At 37.8% G+C, this 14,778-nt stretch overlaps 1 protein-coding gene across 5 annotated transcripts in view; it reads right to left on the bottom strand.

Moving 5' to 3' along the window:
- CEP112 (centrosomal protein 112) overlaps positions 1 to 14,778 on the bottom strand; it is a 158,253-nt gene that overhangs the window by 122,813 nt on the left and 20,662 nt on the right. For all 5 annotated transcript variants that reach the window (XM_039562628.1, XM_039562630.1, XM_039562629.1 and 2 more), the window contains 4 exons: positions 5,688 to 5,774; positions 3,727 to 3,826; positions 2,435 to 2,553; positions 1,268 to 1,411 (listed from right to left, as the gene is read on the bottom strand). In XM_039562628.1, coding sequence (XP_039418562.1) covers positions 1,268 to 1,411; positions 2,435 to 2,553; positions 3,727 to 3,826; positions 5,688 to 5,774 — 450 coding nt within the window. The remainder of the gene's footprint in view (positions 1 to 1,267; positions 1,412 to 2,434; positions 2,554 to 3,726; positions 3,827 to 5,687; positions 5,775 to 14,778) is intronic.

Genomic DNA, 14,778 nt, shown 5'->3' with positions numbered 1-14,778 from the left:
AGAGTAATTTCTAATATATCATTGAATGTAATTCCAGGCTGGCCCTGTACCCCTCCTCAGGAAGTTCATCCTTGCTCAGGGCACAAACCCCTCCTTATCAGTTCTATAGCATTGGTGAAATTGTTCAGCCAATTCCACTTGCTAACAGCACTGACATCCCTGACAACATGAAACTCTGAACAGAGAAACTCTGAAATACCAACAAAAAAAATAGGAAAAAAAATCAGGAGAGAGAAAGGAGAGAGAGAAAAAAAGAAAACTAATTTCCAGTGACAGTCTAGTCTTTCATCTTAAGCCCTGCCTTGAACTCTGCCTTGTTTAATTATTAAATCAGAAGCTGCTCAGCAAGATCTGTCTAGTTTTGATGGTTCTTAAATTCAATCTTGCTGACAGACTGTGTCCATTTTTCTCTGTATTTACTGTTACCTGTGACATGATCTGAATGTTAATTTTTAAATTCAACATTCATTAATAAAGGAATAAATTTTGTTTGACATTGTCTTTTCACTCATTCAATTTTCCTCATACCCCATCCTGATGAAAAGTACAGGATGCTTTTTTGAGGTTACTTGTTAATGTTTTTGCTTTCTGCATCATTTATATAACAGGCACAAAATCCAGATTATATCTGATTACATGCTTATAATTATTCTAGAAAAGAAATTTAATACATTAGAATAATCAATACTTATTTTAAAATCCTTTTAATGTGATCTTTCATCTAACAGAAGCATTTACCCATTCAAAGAGGAGGTGTGTGAGTAAAGAGTCACATGTTTCTATGGAAATAGATGTAATATCTAAATCCTCTTGTATGGTCTACAAACCTGCAAAGACAAAAGTTCTGCTAACTTGAATCCAAAGCAGTGAGACATATTTGTAAGTAAGGACTGGTACTAAGAGATCTGTGTAACATTGATTGAAGGGCTGTACCTTGATTAATTTTACCTGGGGAATAACATCCTTGGTTGGACTGGCTGCCAGGACAGTGCCCTCTCCCACAAGAGAACAACTACATTGCACTATCAAAAATAAGGATGTATGTACATGAATCACAGAATCATGGAATGGTTTGGGTTGAGAGGGACCTTAAAGATCATCTCATTCCACCCCTGCTATGGGCAGGGACACTTTCCACCATCCCAGGTTGCCCCAAGCCCCATCCAACCTGGCCTGGGACACTTCCAGTCCACTTGAACATAAACACACGGAATTTAAATATTTTAAGAGATGCTTGCTGTCGTGACAGGTTTACACCAAAACCTACAGTCGATCGTGTCTGCTGCAAATACTCCGCCTCCATCTTGGCCAGCCGAGCGTTGGTTTCCTCCAGCAGCTCCTGCATATCTTCCGTGTGCTTCTTCCGGATGTTGAACTTCTCCTTCTCCATCTCAGCCACAGCATCGTGGAGCTGCGTCAGAAAAAAAGGCACAAATAACAAATGGCATCTACAACTAGCATCAAGAAGTGTTGTTACATTATTATAGCATATCAATAGAATCACTGGAAAGCCCAGGTATCCACATTTCTGTCCTCTCTGAAGATACTGTTTCTCTAAAACAAAAAGAAGACTGTGGCTGCCCCATTCCTGGAATTGTTCAAGGCCGGGCTGGATGGGGCTTGGAGCAACCTGGAATAGTGGAAGGTGTCCCTGCCCATGGCAGAGAGTTGGAATGAGATGGGCTTTAAGCTCCCTTCCAACTCAAACCGGTCTGGGATTCTATGAAAAAAAAAAAAACCAAAAAAAAAAAAAAACCAAACAAACAAAAAAACACCCAACACTGAAGCCTCAAGATCTTCAACACAAAGGACAATTTATGATTTATGATTATGATTTGGCTTTAAGAAGGCAAGAATTAAACCCAACTTCATTTCTAGATGCAGGGATGAAAATAAATTAAATTATACAGCACACTTCATGAAGGGAGGTGTGTTCGTCCTTTTTCTGACCCTCCCTCTCCTGAGAGGGGGAAGCAAGACAAATACTGACAATAATCTGGACAAAGGTGACACTGTCTCTCAATAAACATGCCCTTCCCTCTGCTTTGCTGCTGTCTTGAGTTGAACAATAAACAAAAATACACTGAAGAATTCATGACCCATTGCAAAACTAAGAGTTCAAAGGAATCACCATGCCAGCAGGTAGCAGCAGGTTTACCCAGATTACAATTCCATGTCAGGTCAACCAGAAATAAACACTTCCCTAATACATCCAGAGACTTGCCAGGAGGCCAGATGAACCCCAGAACAGGGTGACCAGCTGGGTGTAAAAGCATCAGCAAAGAGATTCTTGATTATTCCAGGAAAAAATAAAATCAACACAAAAAATATCCCTAAAACTCATTCTGTGTCTTTATTTCTTTGAGTGACAAAATGCATTATCCCAGATAAACACTGCAGGAGTCTGTCAAAGGAGAGAAGTATTGTTCATTACCCTTTTCTCCCACTCATTGTTCAAGGAATCATTGCTTTGCTCACACATCTTCTTCAGCTCCACAATCTGCTGCTCTTTGGCTTCTCTCACAACTTGGGACTCACGAACAAGGGTGTGAACTGTTAAAAATGGGAAAAAATTAAACAACCATTCAAGACCTTTGGGATTTTTCAGTGTTGGCAATAGATACAATCAGTTTATGCCAGTTTTCCAATTCACCTGGCTTTCTGATGGTTTTTGGCTCTTAAATACTTAATGCATGTGCTGCTTTAAAATGTAGCACTTGAATTCTGTGTCATTACAATATTACAAGGTGTTCTCTCTTTTCTACTTTGTTTACATAATATTTCAGAGAGAGTTTTCCTTCCTGAAGGAGTAAATATACATCAGCAAAATTCTGTATAACCACAAGAAAGCAGTTATTTTTAACCTGACTTCATGAGCATCCTTAGGAGAAAAGTTCCTGTGAAGGTTGAGTGCCCAAGATACACAAGGAAATTAAGTTCCCCAACTTAAATTGCAAGTGATGGCATCATCATTAGTGGAAAAAGCAGGTACATATTCACTTTTCAGGAGTGACTGAGGATTTTCATTACCTGGAACAGTGTGGGCAACTCCAGCTCAACTTGTTCCAGACAAGAGCAACCACCAGCCCCCAGAGAGAAGCCCCAGATCCCTTGTTGGACAAATTACTTTCCCAAGGAGCAGGAAACAAAACACATGGAACTCTCTCCCTTTTTGTACACAGATTACCAAACTTCTGTATTATTTTACACTGTGGTTTAGTCCATAGTGCAAAGGGACTCCAAGGAATTCTAAAAGAAACTAACATTGAAAAACTGCTGACAAGCCACACTCAAGGCGAGTTTTGTACTTATGACACACTCAAGACTACTCATGTTTGAAATCTCCTGCCACAATAGCCTTAAAAATAACCCATTGTGGTTTGGTTAAAATGTTCTGAATGTATAAAGAAATGAACTTTGAGCCAGAGATTCCCAAAAAATTGAAATAAGTGGCCAAAATACTTCAGTAGCATCAAAGGAACTTTTTTTGGTGACGCTCATAAAACCTGTATTCAATATAATAGATCACAGGCCTCTTGGAACATTTGGGTTGGAAACAGCAGAGACAACTGGACAAGAATCTCAGGATCTAAAGGAAAAAATTAAATCAAGAGCTACAAATGATGAAGAAAGGGATGTCTGCAGAAGGAACATGCAAGCCCACAGCCACAAGAGGATGCAGTACAATACCACCACATAGAAAACAACCATGAGGACAAAAATCACCTTTTTTCTCCAGTTTTCTAATCGTCTCCTCAGATTCTTTTTGTTTCTTTAGGTAGGTGGACTTCAGCACATCTATTTCATCATTCTTTCTATCCAAAATCTGCAGAGAAAATTCAGAATATTTTAACAAAAGTCCAAAACATTCCAAACTACAGCCAGTGCACAAGATAATACACCCTGATCTCTGTCAAAGGTGCTGCCTCCAAGAAGTGCTCAGGTTGTGCAGGACTAAGTGACTGAACCTAAATCATTTTCCCAGCTACGACTGCCAAGTCATAAACAAAGGACTGGTTTAGACAAATGTAGGCAAAAGCAGATTAAAAAAGGAGTTTCATGTTCTAAGGTGGGTCTTTTTGTTTTATTTTAAACCTGGGTAAACCTGGTGTTGCTTTTGTTGAGTTTGGAACTTTCATGGTGCTACTACGGCAAACAGAAAAGATTTCCATACTTATGTTGCCTAATAGTATTTAAAAGCATCTAAAATTCTCAGCAGATTGAAGAAATATTTAAATAAGTTGGTGAACTTCATTACAGTCTTCTGTGCTTCACCAATTGAAATTCCTTGCATAGATCCCAAGGAACAATGGACTGGAATAGAGCAAGTATATGAGGGTAACTACACCCACATTTCTGTACAGGCTGAGTTTGGAAAAAAACCAGCTTGAATACTTGCACACTTTGAGATAGTATTTTAATTTAAACTTTGTGTTTAAGATAAAGATTAAAGTTGCAAAAATTTTATAACGGTGCCCCAAATCTCTTATCAAACAGAAGCTTTCATCTTAAAACAATATTACTCCATCTGCAATAAACGTTTTGTGTCTTTAAAGATTAATACGACACTATTTAACCTTTTCTAAAATATCCAACGTTATTAAACAACTTCAAAAGACAGAATTCTAACATCAGTTAGGAAGGGATGACAACTCAAGGGATGAGAAAGCATTTAAACTATTTCTTATTCTCACAAAGCTGTTTCCTTTAGACTCTCAGCTTCGCTCGCTGCTTCTGCTCCGAAGCCTTGAGAACAGATGAGCCAAATATGCACCTGACCAAATATTAACATCCTCTCAGGAGGCTTTGATGTGTCACAGATTTGTGTCAACCAGCTTCCTCCAAGCCTGTGACTCAGTCTTTAGGAAACAAAGCAGAGGCCCTGACTAATGCCGAGCTTACAGCGGGATCAGCCGCAGTGATGCCGACGCTGGGATTGGGATTCCCGCCACAGCCCCGGGATCAGAGCCCTGCCGGAGGCACCTGGAATCTCACAGGATTTCACCCCACCTTGAAAACATGGGATTAAAAGCAACAGTATGGTCTGGGATAGGTATCATCCTCCCAGGCGTGGTGTTATGTGACACAATAAAGACAAACCCGGTGCAACCCAGAGACCTGGTGACATGTTAGTGCTGGAAGAATTAAGAGCCACATAAAATTTAAAAATGCAACACCATAAATAAAGGGCTGTTTCGTGACCTGCCTCTGCTCTAAGACAGTATCCAAACAGGACAGCAAGCACTGCTGCTGTGTGAGCAGGAACATACATGATCTATCCATGGGTTTTCCTACTCTTATATTTTGCATTTTGTCCATGAAAAAATAGTTTTGTTCACATTCTTCTCTAATACAAAATTTTTCTCTCTAACAGAAAATTCACGAGTTTATGATTTCCCACAGAAGTTGTTATGCTGGTAAAATAGGTTGTCTTGTTCAAACAAACAAATTGCCTTGTATTTTTATCTCCTTTCTGCAAGTGTTTTCCCCTTTCTAAGTTTATGTTACCATAAAATATTCTGCATTCCTCTCAGTTTATGCCAACTGCTGCCTACCATTTGACTTCCAATGAACATTAATAGCAATTGTGAAGAAGTTAAAGAACAACTGATAAATATTTATGATAATCATAGTCTCTATTATTGTTTAATATACTGCTTTTGGGAAAAAATACAAACACTTCTTACCTTTTGAACATCAGCATCATGCTTCTGTTGTAATTTCAGTTTTTCTTCCTGAAATTTACCTTCTGCTATTTTCATTTTCAGTTCCAGCTTTAGAAGCAAAACAGAATACACACAGAATTTAAATAAAGAATAAATGACACCAACGACCTTTTCATAACTTTTTAATTATTCATTTATGTCTTTCAGAAGGCAATGGTAAGTCACCAACAAAGAATTCCTATGAAAAAATCTACATTCAGTTTCTCAGTATTTTCATATTTATTTGATAGAATTGTTACAAAAGATGTCATCCTACAATATTTCTTCAGAAAAATGGATTTGTAGGATGTTTTAGTTGGCAATAAACACAACTGCTACTGCCCAGAACAAGCTATTGTCCTTAATTTAAATAAACACTTAGGAATAAAACCTTAATATTTCTGTTAATATACCAAGTTTGGTAAACTCATTTTCATTTCTTCAGGCAGGTGTTACATTTATACAAAGAATGTCCTTTAGCCCAGATGAACGTTTGTTTTTGTTTGTTTTCTATTATTCATGGAGTTCACATTATAAACACATTTCCTTTTAAAGGTGACTTATGATGGGATTAAGGACTGGATCACTGAAATACATTTCCTGTTCCGCTTGTGTTCGTTCAAAGCTGTACTTGAACCCCTCCAACACAAAAATACATTGCCAAGTCTTACTTAGACTCTAAGTTTTCATCTTTCAAGTATTTTTAAATCTCTTGCATGTTTTCAGTACACCATAAAAGGCTGTCTTCAGGACAGCTATGAGAGGAATTTCATGTTTCTCAGGGTTTTCTAGAAACCAAAAGTGACACCTTGAGTTCAGATTCAGGCTGTTCTACTCCAACATTTATTAATATCCACTGTCCAGAAAGCAAAGTGGACTGAAAAGCTTCCCCAGGGGACAGACCCTGATCCCCCTCACTTTAGAAAGGGAGGACCAAACCCCTCCAGGAGATGACTCTAAGCAGTCTTTGGCCAACAGAAAACTTTGTGTTTGACTTTCAGGTGTTCTAAAAGGTGCTGAGGTTCCCCCACCTCGAGGCTGGACACTGCACTCACCATCCAACCATTTCCAGCTCTCACATTTTCATTTGGCTCAACTAAGAACCTGACTTGTAATATCTCACCTCACAGACTACAAAGGAATCAACAGCATTATTCATTCTGCCTTTATTTTCCATGCCCCTGACTAATCAAAAGCTGTCATTCAAGCAAGAGTCTTTATCTCACACAGACATACACTAAATACAGTATAAATTACCCATTTTTTCTGTGATTCATTTGTGTAACAGCTTTGTTGGGACTTGAAAACATCACAATGTTATTGTGACTTGAAAACATGAGCTACAAAAATCCAGCTCAACAGCGCTGTGCAGTAAACACAGAAGATTTCTCAAGAAGTGGAAAGAGAAGGAAGAGCAGAAAATTTTTTCATTTTCTGGACTCATCACCTAATACCCAACCACCACTTATTACACCACAGATAAAGCAATCCGTCTCCCAGCTGTTTGTACATAGTCTTACGCAAATTAATGGTGAGGGAAAAAAGTTAGGTTGACAATTAATCCAAAGAAAATAAATCACATTCTCAGCTGTCAGCCAAGTCTTTTATCATCCCAAAATAAGCATCACGATAAAAATGCATCCTCTATTCATGAAATCTACGCATATGTACATATGAAAAGAAATATATGCGTATATTGCTCCAACAAAGTGACATTAGAGAAGAAAATCTTAGTACCAGGTGATGAATAAGTGTTGATTTAATAAAAAGAGCACAGTAATCAACTTCCAGATAGACAGCTTGTGAACATTCCATAAATAAATATGAAGGTCTCGTAAAAACACAAACACCAGAAACTAAACATGAAAGAGACTCCAATCTACTTGAATTACATTGAAAGCTTATGAATGACTGAGGTACAGCTTCTGCCCTCACACAGCTCCTAAATCCACACAAATTACATTTAAAACTCATTAATAATGTGAGAATGTCTGTGCTGATGGAAATGGATGCTTGGTGGTTGTACCAGCTGAGAGCTGGTCTAGGTTTTATTATTCTGTACATGAAATAACACAAAACTAAATCAAAATCCAGAACTGCACTTGGATTAAAGATGGACATATATATATATTTTCAAGTGCTGGTGTTTGTTCTCAGCCACAGGATGTTTTTCCCCAGGGTGACAACAGAACTCCCTGTACTTGAAGCTGGTTCCCACCTCTCATTAATCTTCCCTTTAGCACCACCCTTGCACTTGCACCAGTTCCCATTAACTTTAGTTCATTAATTCATTACACCACTTCCACTAGAACAGCCATCTCTTAAAATGTCACAGATTTGGGACTGATTTCCAAAAAGGAGAGCTAATTGCAACCAAACAACTGGGAAAAATGTGTTCAAGATACAGAAGTCAGCCCTTGATGAATGCAAATGCTGTAACAACAAAGTTGATTATTTTTCCTCTGAATATTATAAATTAAATAATATAAAAATCTCTCACATGAAAAATCCCAAAGACCAACTCCTCATCAGGGGAGGGTTGAAAAAGGGACACCTTCAAAAGCACTCAAGGTCCTTAACTTCTATAAACTTAATGTAGTTTCAGCACTTCAGGCACTTTTCTGCCCCATCTGCTTCATCTACAACTTTCCTAATTTTGCCCCTTCAAGACCTACTATATAAAGAAGTGTGAGAAGTCCCATATTCAAGTGTCTGAAATTCAATAGTTGATGTGCACATGAAGTTTTCAGCTAACGTTGAGAGGAAAGCTGTATTTGTACTGAGTTACCAGTAAAAAAAATAAATAAAATTTTAAAAATCTCCAGCGACATTTAAATTTTGTAATGGTCCACAGTTCCAACCCCACATGTATCTTCATCACAACTTTGGGAAGTGTTAATTTGAGCATTTGCTGTAAAAATAATGATATATTGGTTTAAAAATCCTACACTCAGTTTCTTGCATGGAAAACTACTGGAGAAGCCAGAAAACATGAGGACAACAACACAACGTCCTATAGCAAAGCCTTGAAGACTGGTTTCATTTCCAAATCTGCTTTTTAACCCACCCTTTCTCTGAGGCAGACTCCCAATCTCACTGCATACGTCGATAAAAAAATTGAGTCATGTAAACACATTTTATGCAGTGATCTCATTAAGGCTGGGGTGGAAGCAAAAGGGCTCAGCACTTCCCAGCTGGGAGTGAAATGCCTCCTCTTCATTTGAAAGCTGAAGCACATCATTAAATACTAATTTCAATCAAGGAAAATCTTTCAAATTAAAACCACACCACACTGAGGTGGAGCCTGTCCACAGATCCCAAATGTCAAATCTCAGCTTGTCCCAATTTCCTGTGGAACTGCTCTAGGTAACTGCATGGGCTGCTCTTCCATACACTGCCCTCTGCATTTCAGCTTGACCTTATTTATTAAACACATATTAAGAAACAAAATAACCTACAGCAGTACCAAAGACCTTCATAACTTTTAGAGAAACCAGATAAAATCTGCTTTCCTAAGTCATTCACTTTGTTAAATGCAATTTACGGTGCTCGTGCTCATTGGTTTTAATATCTTTTATCACCAGTTAAGAGGCAGCAAAGAATATGAAATTTATGGCACGTTACCATTCAGACAAGGAAAAAAAGAAGTGTAGATATTTAGCTATAGTTGGGAAGTTTGCAACTATGTATGAAACACAGCCATTGCTGTTGGCTGAACATCATTCCTTTGGATTTCTGTCATTGTTTATCCTCCTCACAAAGAGAATGAGGCAATTAAACCCTAAGGCCATGTAAACAATACTGATGTCAAACATCTGTGCTGTCCCTGTTATTTAAAGCCATGAAGGGTGGTAGTAACAGAGCTGCTTTTATGTGCCTAGTCACACTTTCTTCCTCTTAAAAAAAAACCAAAACACCACCAAAGCCATCAAACAGTTACCTGAAAATGGGGTTTCATGGTACCACCGTCCTGATTCCATAGCACAGCTCAGGTGCTAGGAAAATCCAAAAACTGCCAGGCTTAAACTGACAGAGTCAATGCAACTGTCATAAACCTCCAGGGGAAAACCAAAAGGTGATCTCACCTTTTTTCACAACAGAGAACAAACATTTATCTTGTCCCCATTTACAGAAATTTGTCGTAATATTTAAATACCTGATTTAAAAGCAAATCAATAAGTGGGTTAACAATATTCATACTGAACTCCTGCCCACTTGTGTTCATTCCAGGGCTCACCCTCAGGCCAGGGGGGGCATCTTGGAGCTTTAACATTCATCAGATTGGGGTTTTTGGCTATTTGACAAAACAGAAATTGTTGCTTGCCAGGTTTTTTTTTCCAAGCCTATGAATACATGGGGGAGGGGGGGAGGGAGGGAGGAAGCGAGGAAGGGGGAGAAGGATGTAAACAATAAATGAGAACTTCAAAGTAAGAACTAACAATGTAGAACAATGACTTGTATATCTTACAGTACATGACAAAAGTCATTTGTCTTGGTGTTCTGCAGCTGCTAAAAGAAATCAGTGCACAGCACACAAAGCTTTGATATTTCCACAGAAGAAAATGGTTTCTTAAAAAATATCAACAAACAACTAGAACTTTCTACTGAATTGTGCTTACTCAATTTGCACATGCAGGGTTAAAACAATAAATATTGATAATTTACACAGTGTTTTAAACCATACAGGAAGGCCAAGACAGAAGAGACTGTACTTGCAAAACAGTCAAGATTTATTATAAATACATGCTGACTTCAGACTAAGGTAATTTGGAACAGTGGATTTCACTTCATCATTAACAAGCTGTCTGATCTCATAGTGTTATTTCTGTATCAAACTGTACCGTCAAAAAATTTTTCAGATTAGCTTTGAGGTATATTAATACTTTCTACATTATACAGCATATAAGACTCAGAGTATTTAAAAGTAAATCACTGGTGTGAAAAACAGGAAAAAATCATATTTTGTAACAATATATTTGAACAGAAGTTTCTACAGTGAATGTAAATTTTAATCGTGTTGCAACTAATCTTCCATTTTCAAATGGAACTGCTGAAAACTTTGTGCTCAGTTTACAAGATGTGGAAAAAATAATGTTCACTTCCCATTTCAGAAAAATAAACAAATTTATAACTACGTTTTGACACAGTACATCATTAACCACTCCAATTACAGCACTGAATCTCATCAATATTTTTATCCAATGCAACGACTAAGGTGAAATAAATGTCTTGGAAAGTCTCTGTTGCAAAGAGCTCAGGGTAAACCAAAGATGGAGTGAAATAAAAACAGCATCAAACAAGTGGAACAGCCAGAAATTAGAATGTAGAAAGCCCCTTTATAAACATGGCATTTTGCCCAGATTCAAAGGTCCCTCTACAAAAGTCCATGTTTATGATCTGGACTGTATTATTTGACCTAACAAACACTTACAATTCCCTCCACATATCTAACCTTCTTTGTATCTTTACTCTTTAAAAACACTACAACTGCTACTTCCAGTTGCAACACATTACTCTTTAAAGAGAAACAAGATATTCACTCAATTAAAAAATTAATATGACATTGCCCTGTTTTTATAGCCACTAAAAATTAAAGGGTTTGTGCTAAATCAAATCTTACCAGCTTCCCCCATCAAGAAAAATCTGACTTTTTAAATGACACTGAAATTAATACACATTTGCTTGATACAGAAAAATAATTGAATGGGCAATTGTTCTTATTCATATGTAAATGTCATTAGGCTCTTTCAAGAGAGAACAATGTATTTTTCATGGATTTCCATGTTCAGGGTGGTGGGAAGAAGGAGAAATGCACACAGCTCTGTATCCCTATGACTGTAATAACTGGAAATGGTATTTCTGCTTTCAAGGATGTTTTCTCTGGCCAATAAACATAACATGGATATTAGCACTACATCACATCATATTATTTAACAGCTTTATTTGCAGGGTCCCACTTCCACATGGAACAAACATCTGCCACCAGTAGGAGACACCGACATCAGGAAGGACCAAAAAAAGCTCAATGTATGTTTGGAAATTAAGAAAGCTTAGACACAGCAGTATTAGATGCAATTTCATAAAAGCTCAAAAATGCAACAAACTGTATCTTCAGAACTGAACCCAACTGAACCTGTGAACATGCAGGATTCACACAGATTTCAAAGGGATTTAGTGAAATACAAATATAATGGAAGATATCACTTGAGAATTTCACAGAATTCTGCATAGTGCCCAGTCCAGTGAATGAGTCTGAATACACTGAGTCAACAGTACTGACTTCTTTTCCCCAGTGTTATTCCGCTCTTTTTTTATGCTGTATTTTAGCAGCTACTGAACTTTTTACACTCGTTTCAAGATCTCCTAAACCAGTCACAAAAACTGTACTTCCACCTTCTTTTCACCCGTGCAACATGTTGCAATAACAGTGTAAGCACTTACTTTTTCTAGTCAATGTCTTTTCTCCCTTAAAAATCAGAATCTGTACATGAAAACAAAAACCCTCAAACTTTCTTCCTCTTTTTTTTTTTTTTTTTTTAAGAGAGAGACACTTTGAGGTAGAGATTAATCATGCAGCAAAAGATTAATTCCCAGCTGCTTGGCAACCATCTGGACATTCTACTGGTTAAAACACTAGTTTGAATTGCTAACCTACCCCTTTGATCTTTCTCAATGTCTCCAGCCCATATGTGCAATAATTAAAGACATAGTTCACAAACTATTGCAAAAAAATAAATAAATAACTGTACATGTACATCTAGATCTCCATAACCAGCCTGACTGGTATCAGGAATTATAAATCAGCAGTCAGTTCATGAAAACATGTCTCATCCTGACATCCACTGTGTGTCTCACACCAGTCTAGCAATAAAATAAGGTTTGGGGTTTATTACATCACATTCTGAAGAGTTATCAAAGCAAGGCAGGATGTGACTTCCTCACACGGAACACAATGGACAACTTGCACATGTTTTTGGGAACAGGACATTAATCAGCCAGGAATCATGTTAACAGCAGTCAAGATTGCTGTGAATTTAAATATGAACGAACAGATTCCTACTCAGGACAATTATTCAGTGGTGAGAATCAGTTTACAACTGGATTCTCCATATAAATCAGACCCTGCATTCAAAACAGACACTGGGGTTGTGAAGAAAAGGAGAAAATTCAAATGAACCAGAAAATAGTCCCTGTCACTGCTTGGAATATTTTCAAAGGGAAATAAAACAGTATTTTTACAGCCAAGTTATCATAAAAAAAAAAGTTACAGAAAAGTGAAACTCATGATGAAAGTCAGAATTATGTCATATCTGCCTTTTCTTGTCTCCTCATATGGGCCACGCTTGTGTGAACAGAAATCAACACACGTTCTTACATTTTAACAAGAATATTCACCAGAATTAAAAACCTTTACAATCTTTATCCTTGGAAAGCAGCATGACATTTAGGAGCAGAAGTATGGCTTGGACAGTCCCCAGCGAACAGGATGACAAAAGAAGGGGAACACCAAAAAGAAGAGAAATGGAAGAACAGAGGGATAATAAGAAAAAGAATTCCAACACAGGAAGCTCCGGTTATTGTAAGATTCAGGTTTTGGGCCCACTCAAATGCTTTCAGAAAGTTCATCTAAACCACTCTCCTCCTGTTATTAAAAAGCACAAACAGCCCCATCACATGTCTGAGGAGGTTCCTTGCGCTGTATCCAGCTCTCCTGATTCCATGCACAGATGTTTATATACCCATCCACCAAAATTTAAACTCTAGAGACACACACAGACATAAGCACACACTTTTAATTCCATATAACACACAAGAGAACAACCCTGATAGATTTTGTTACCATTCTTGGAAGATACAAACAAAAATATTTCTTTTCAATAAGGAAAAATATTAAATTCATCACGTAGCTAAAGGCACAATAATGTTAATTTTACAGTGGTTTAATTACAAGAGTCCTTGTTTTAGGATACTGTCTCCATGCTGGGTTTATTTATTGTTCATAATTTGGCATGAACTTCATGTATTTAAATACCTCACTATGGAACAGGGCAATTAAGAGGAAGAAATCAAACCCAGCAGGACAATGCCCACTGATCACCATCTCCTGATTACAGGGACTCTTTATCTTCAAATGCTCTTTCCCTTCCCTTTTCCATGCTAACACCAGCCTGTGTTATTCACTCTCGCTCCCAACTTTTACAACTTTCTTTCCTCCCTGTATTCTTTCCCCTACATTCTCTGTATGGTCCCTCTTGGGGAACATCCATACCACAGCCCTCATGCAATTTGCTCTGTTTCAAGTTATAATCTCCTGCCAGATAAGTGAGAAGCACAGTAAATCTGCTGCTTTCAACACCTTCAATCCAGAGCACTTTTAGCCAGACCACGACTTAACTGTATCAGCACTGCAGATTTTATCTTAATGTAAATATATCACTAGATCCCAACACTTCTGGGCAGTAAAACCATAAAAATGGCTTGATGATCTTTATAAACAAAATTTGTGTCATGTAGTAAAAGGGAGTGCTCATTCCCAAAATAAAAGGAGAAAAACATAAATAAAGATTACAAGGATGAAGGGCCTAAACAGCTTTTTAAAAAGGCTGCATCCTAAAGATAAGACTTCTTTAATCATAAACCCATAAAACACTCTTCGTTTTCCATCTTACTTCTCGTCCTCGATCCATGAAGATGTGTTTTCAGGGAAAAAAGGAAAAAGTCTTTTTCCCCACTCTCTATGTTCTCTGTTATCTTATACCACCTATCTTATGTCTCCTTTTCCTCTGGTGTTCTCCCTCTTCCTCATTCCCCACCCCACATGACAAACTGGTGGAAGTTATCCCAGGTGTTCTCCTGAAAACTCAGCCACTGCCTTCCCCAGAATTCCTCCTCCCTCCAGCTGCACGACCATTTAGTCTGGGCTGCTTTAGTACACAAGAGGCTGGGAAAGCACCAGTGGTTCCAGTGACCAAAGGCTTTATCACTGGATTCCCAAAAAACAAAACAGGGGAGTAACAGAAGCACAATGATAAAGTCAACAAAAACATTAGAAACACTCAGTGTTCTCAGTTAA

The sequence above is a fragment of the Corvus cornix genome, chromosome 18 (assembly GCF_000738735.6).
Source record: "Corvus cornix cornix isolate S_Up_H32 chromosome 18, ASM73873v5, whole genome shotgun sequence".
NCBI classification, from domain to species: Eukaryota; Metazoa; Chordata; class Aves; order Passeriformes; family Corvidae; genus Corvus; species Corvus cornix.
The sequence above is the reverse complement of the archived record's forward strand: the minus strand, read 5'-3'. Positions and strand labels throughout refer to the sequence as shown.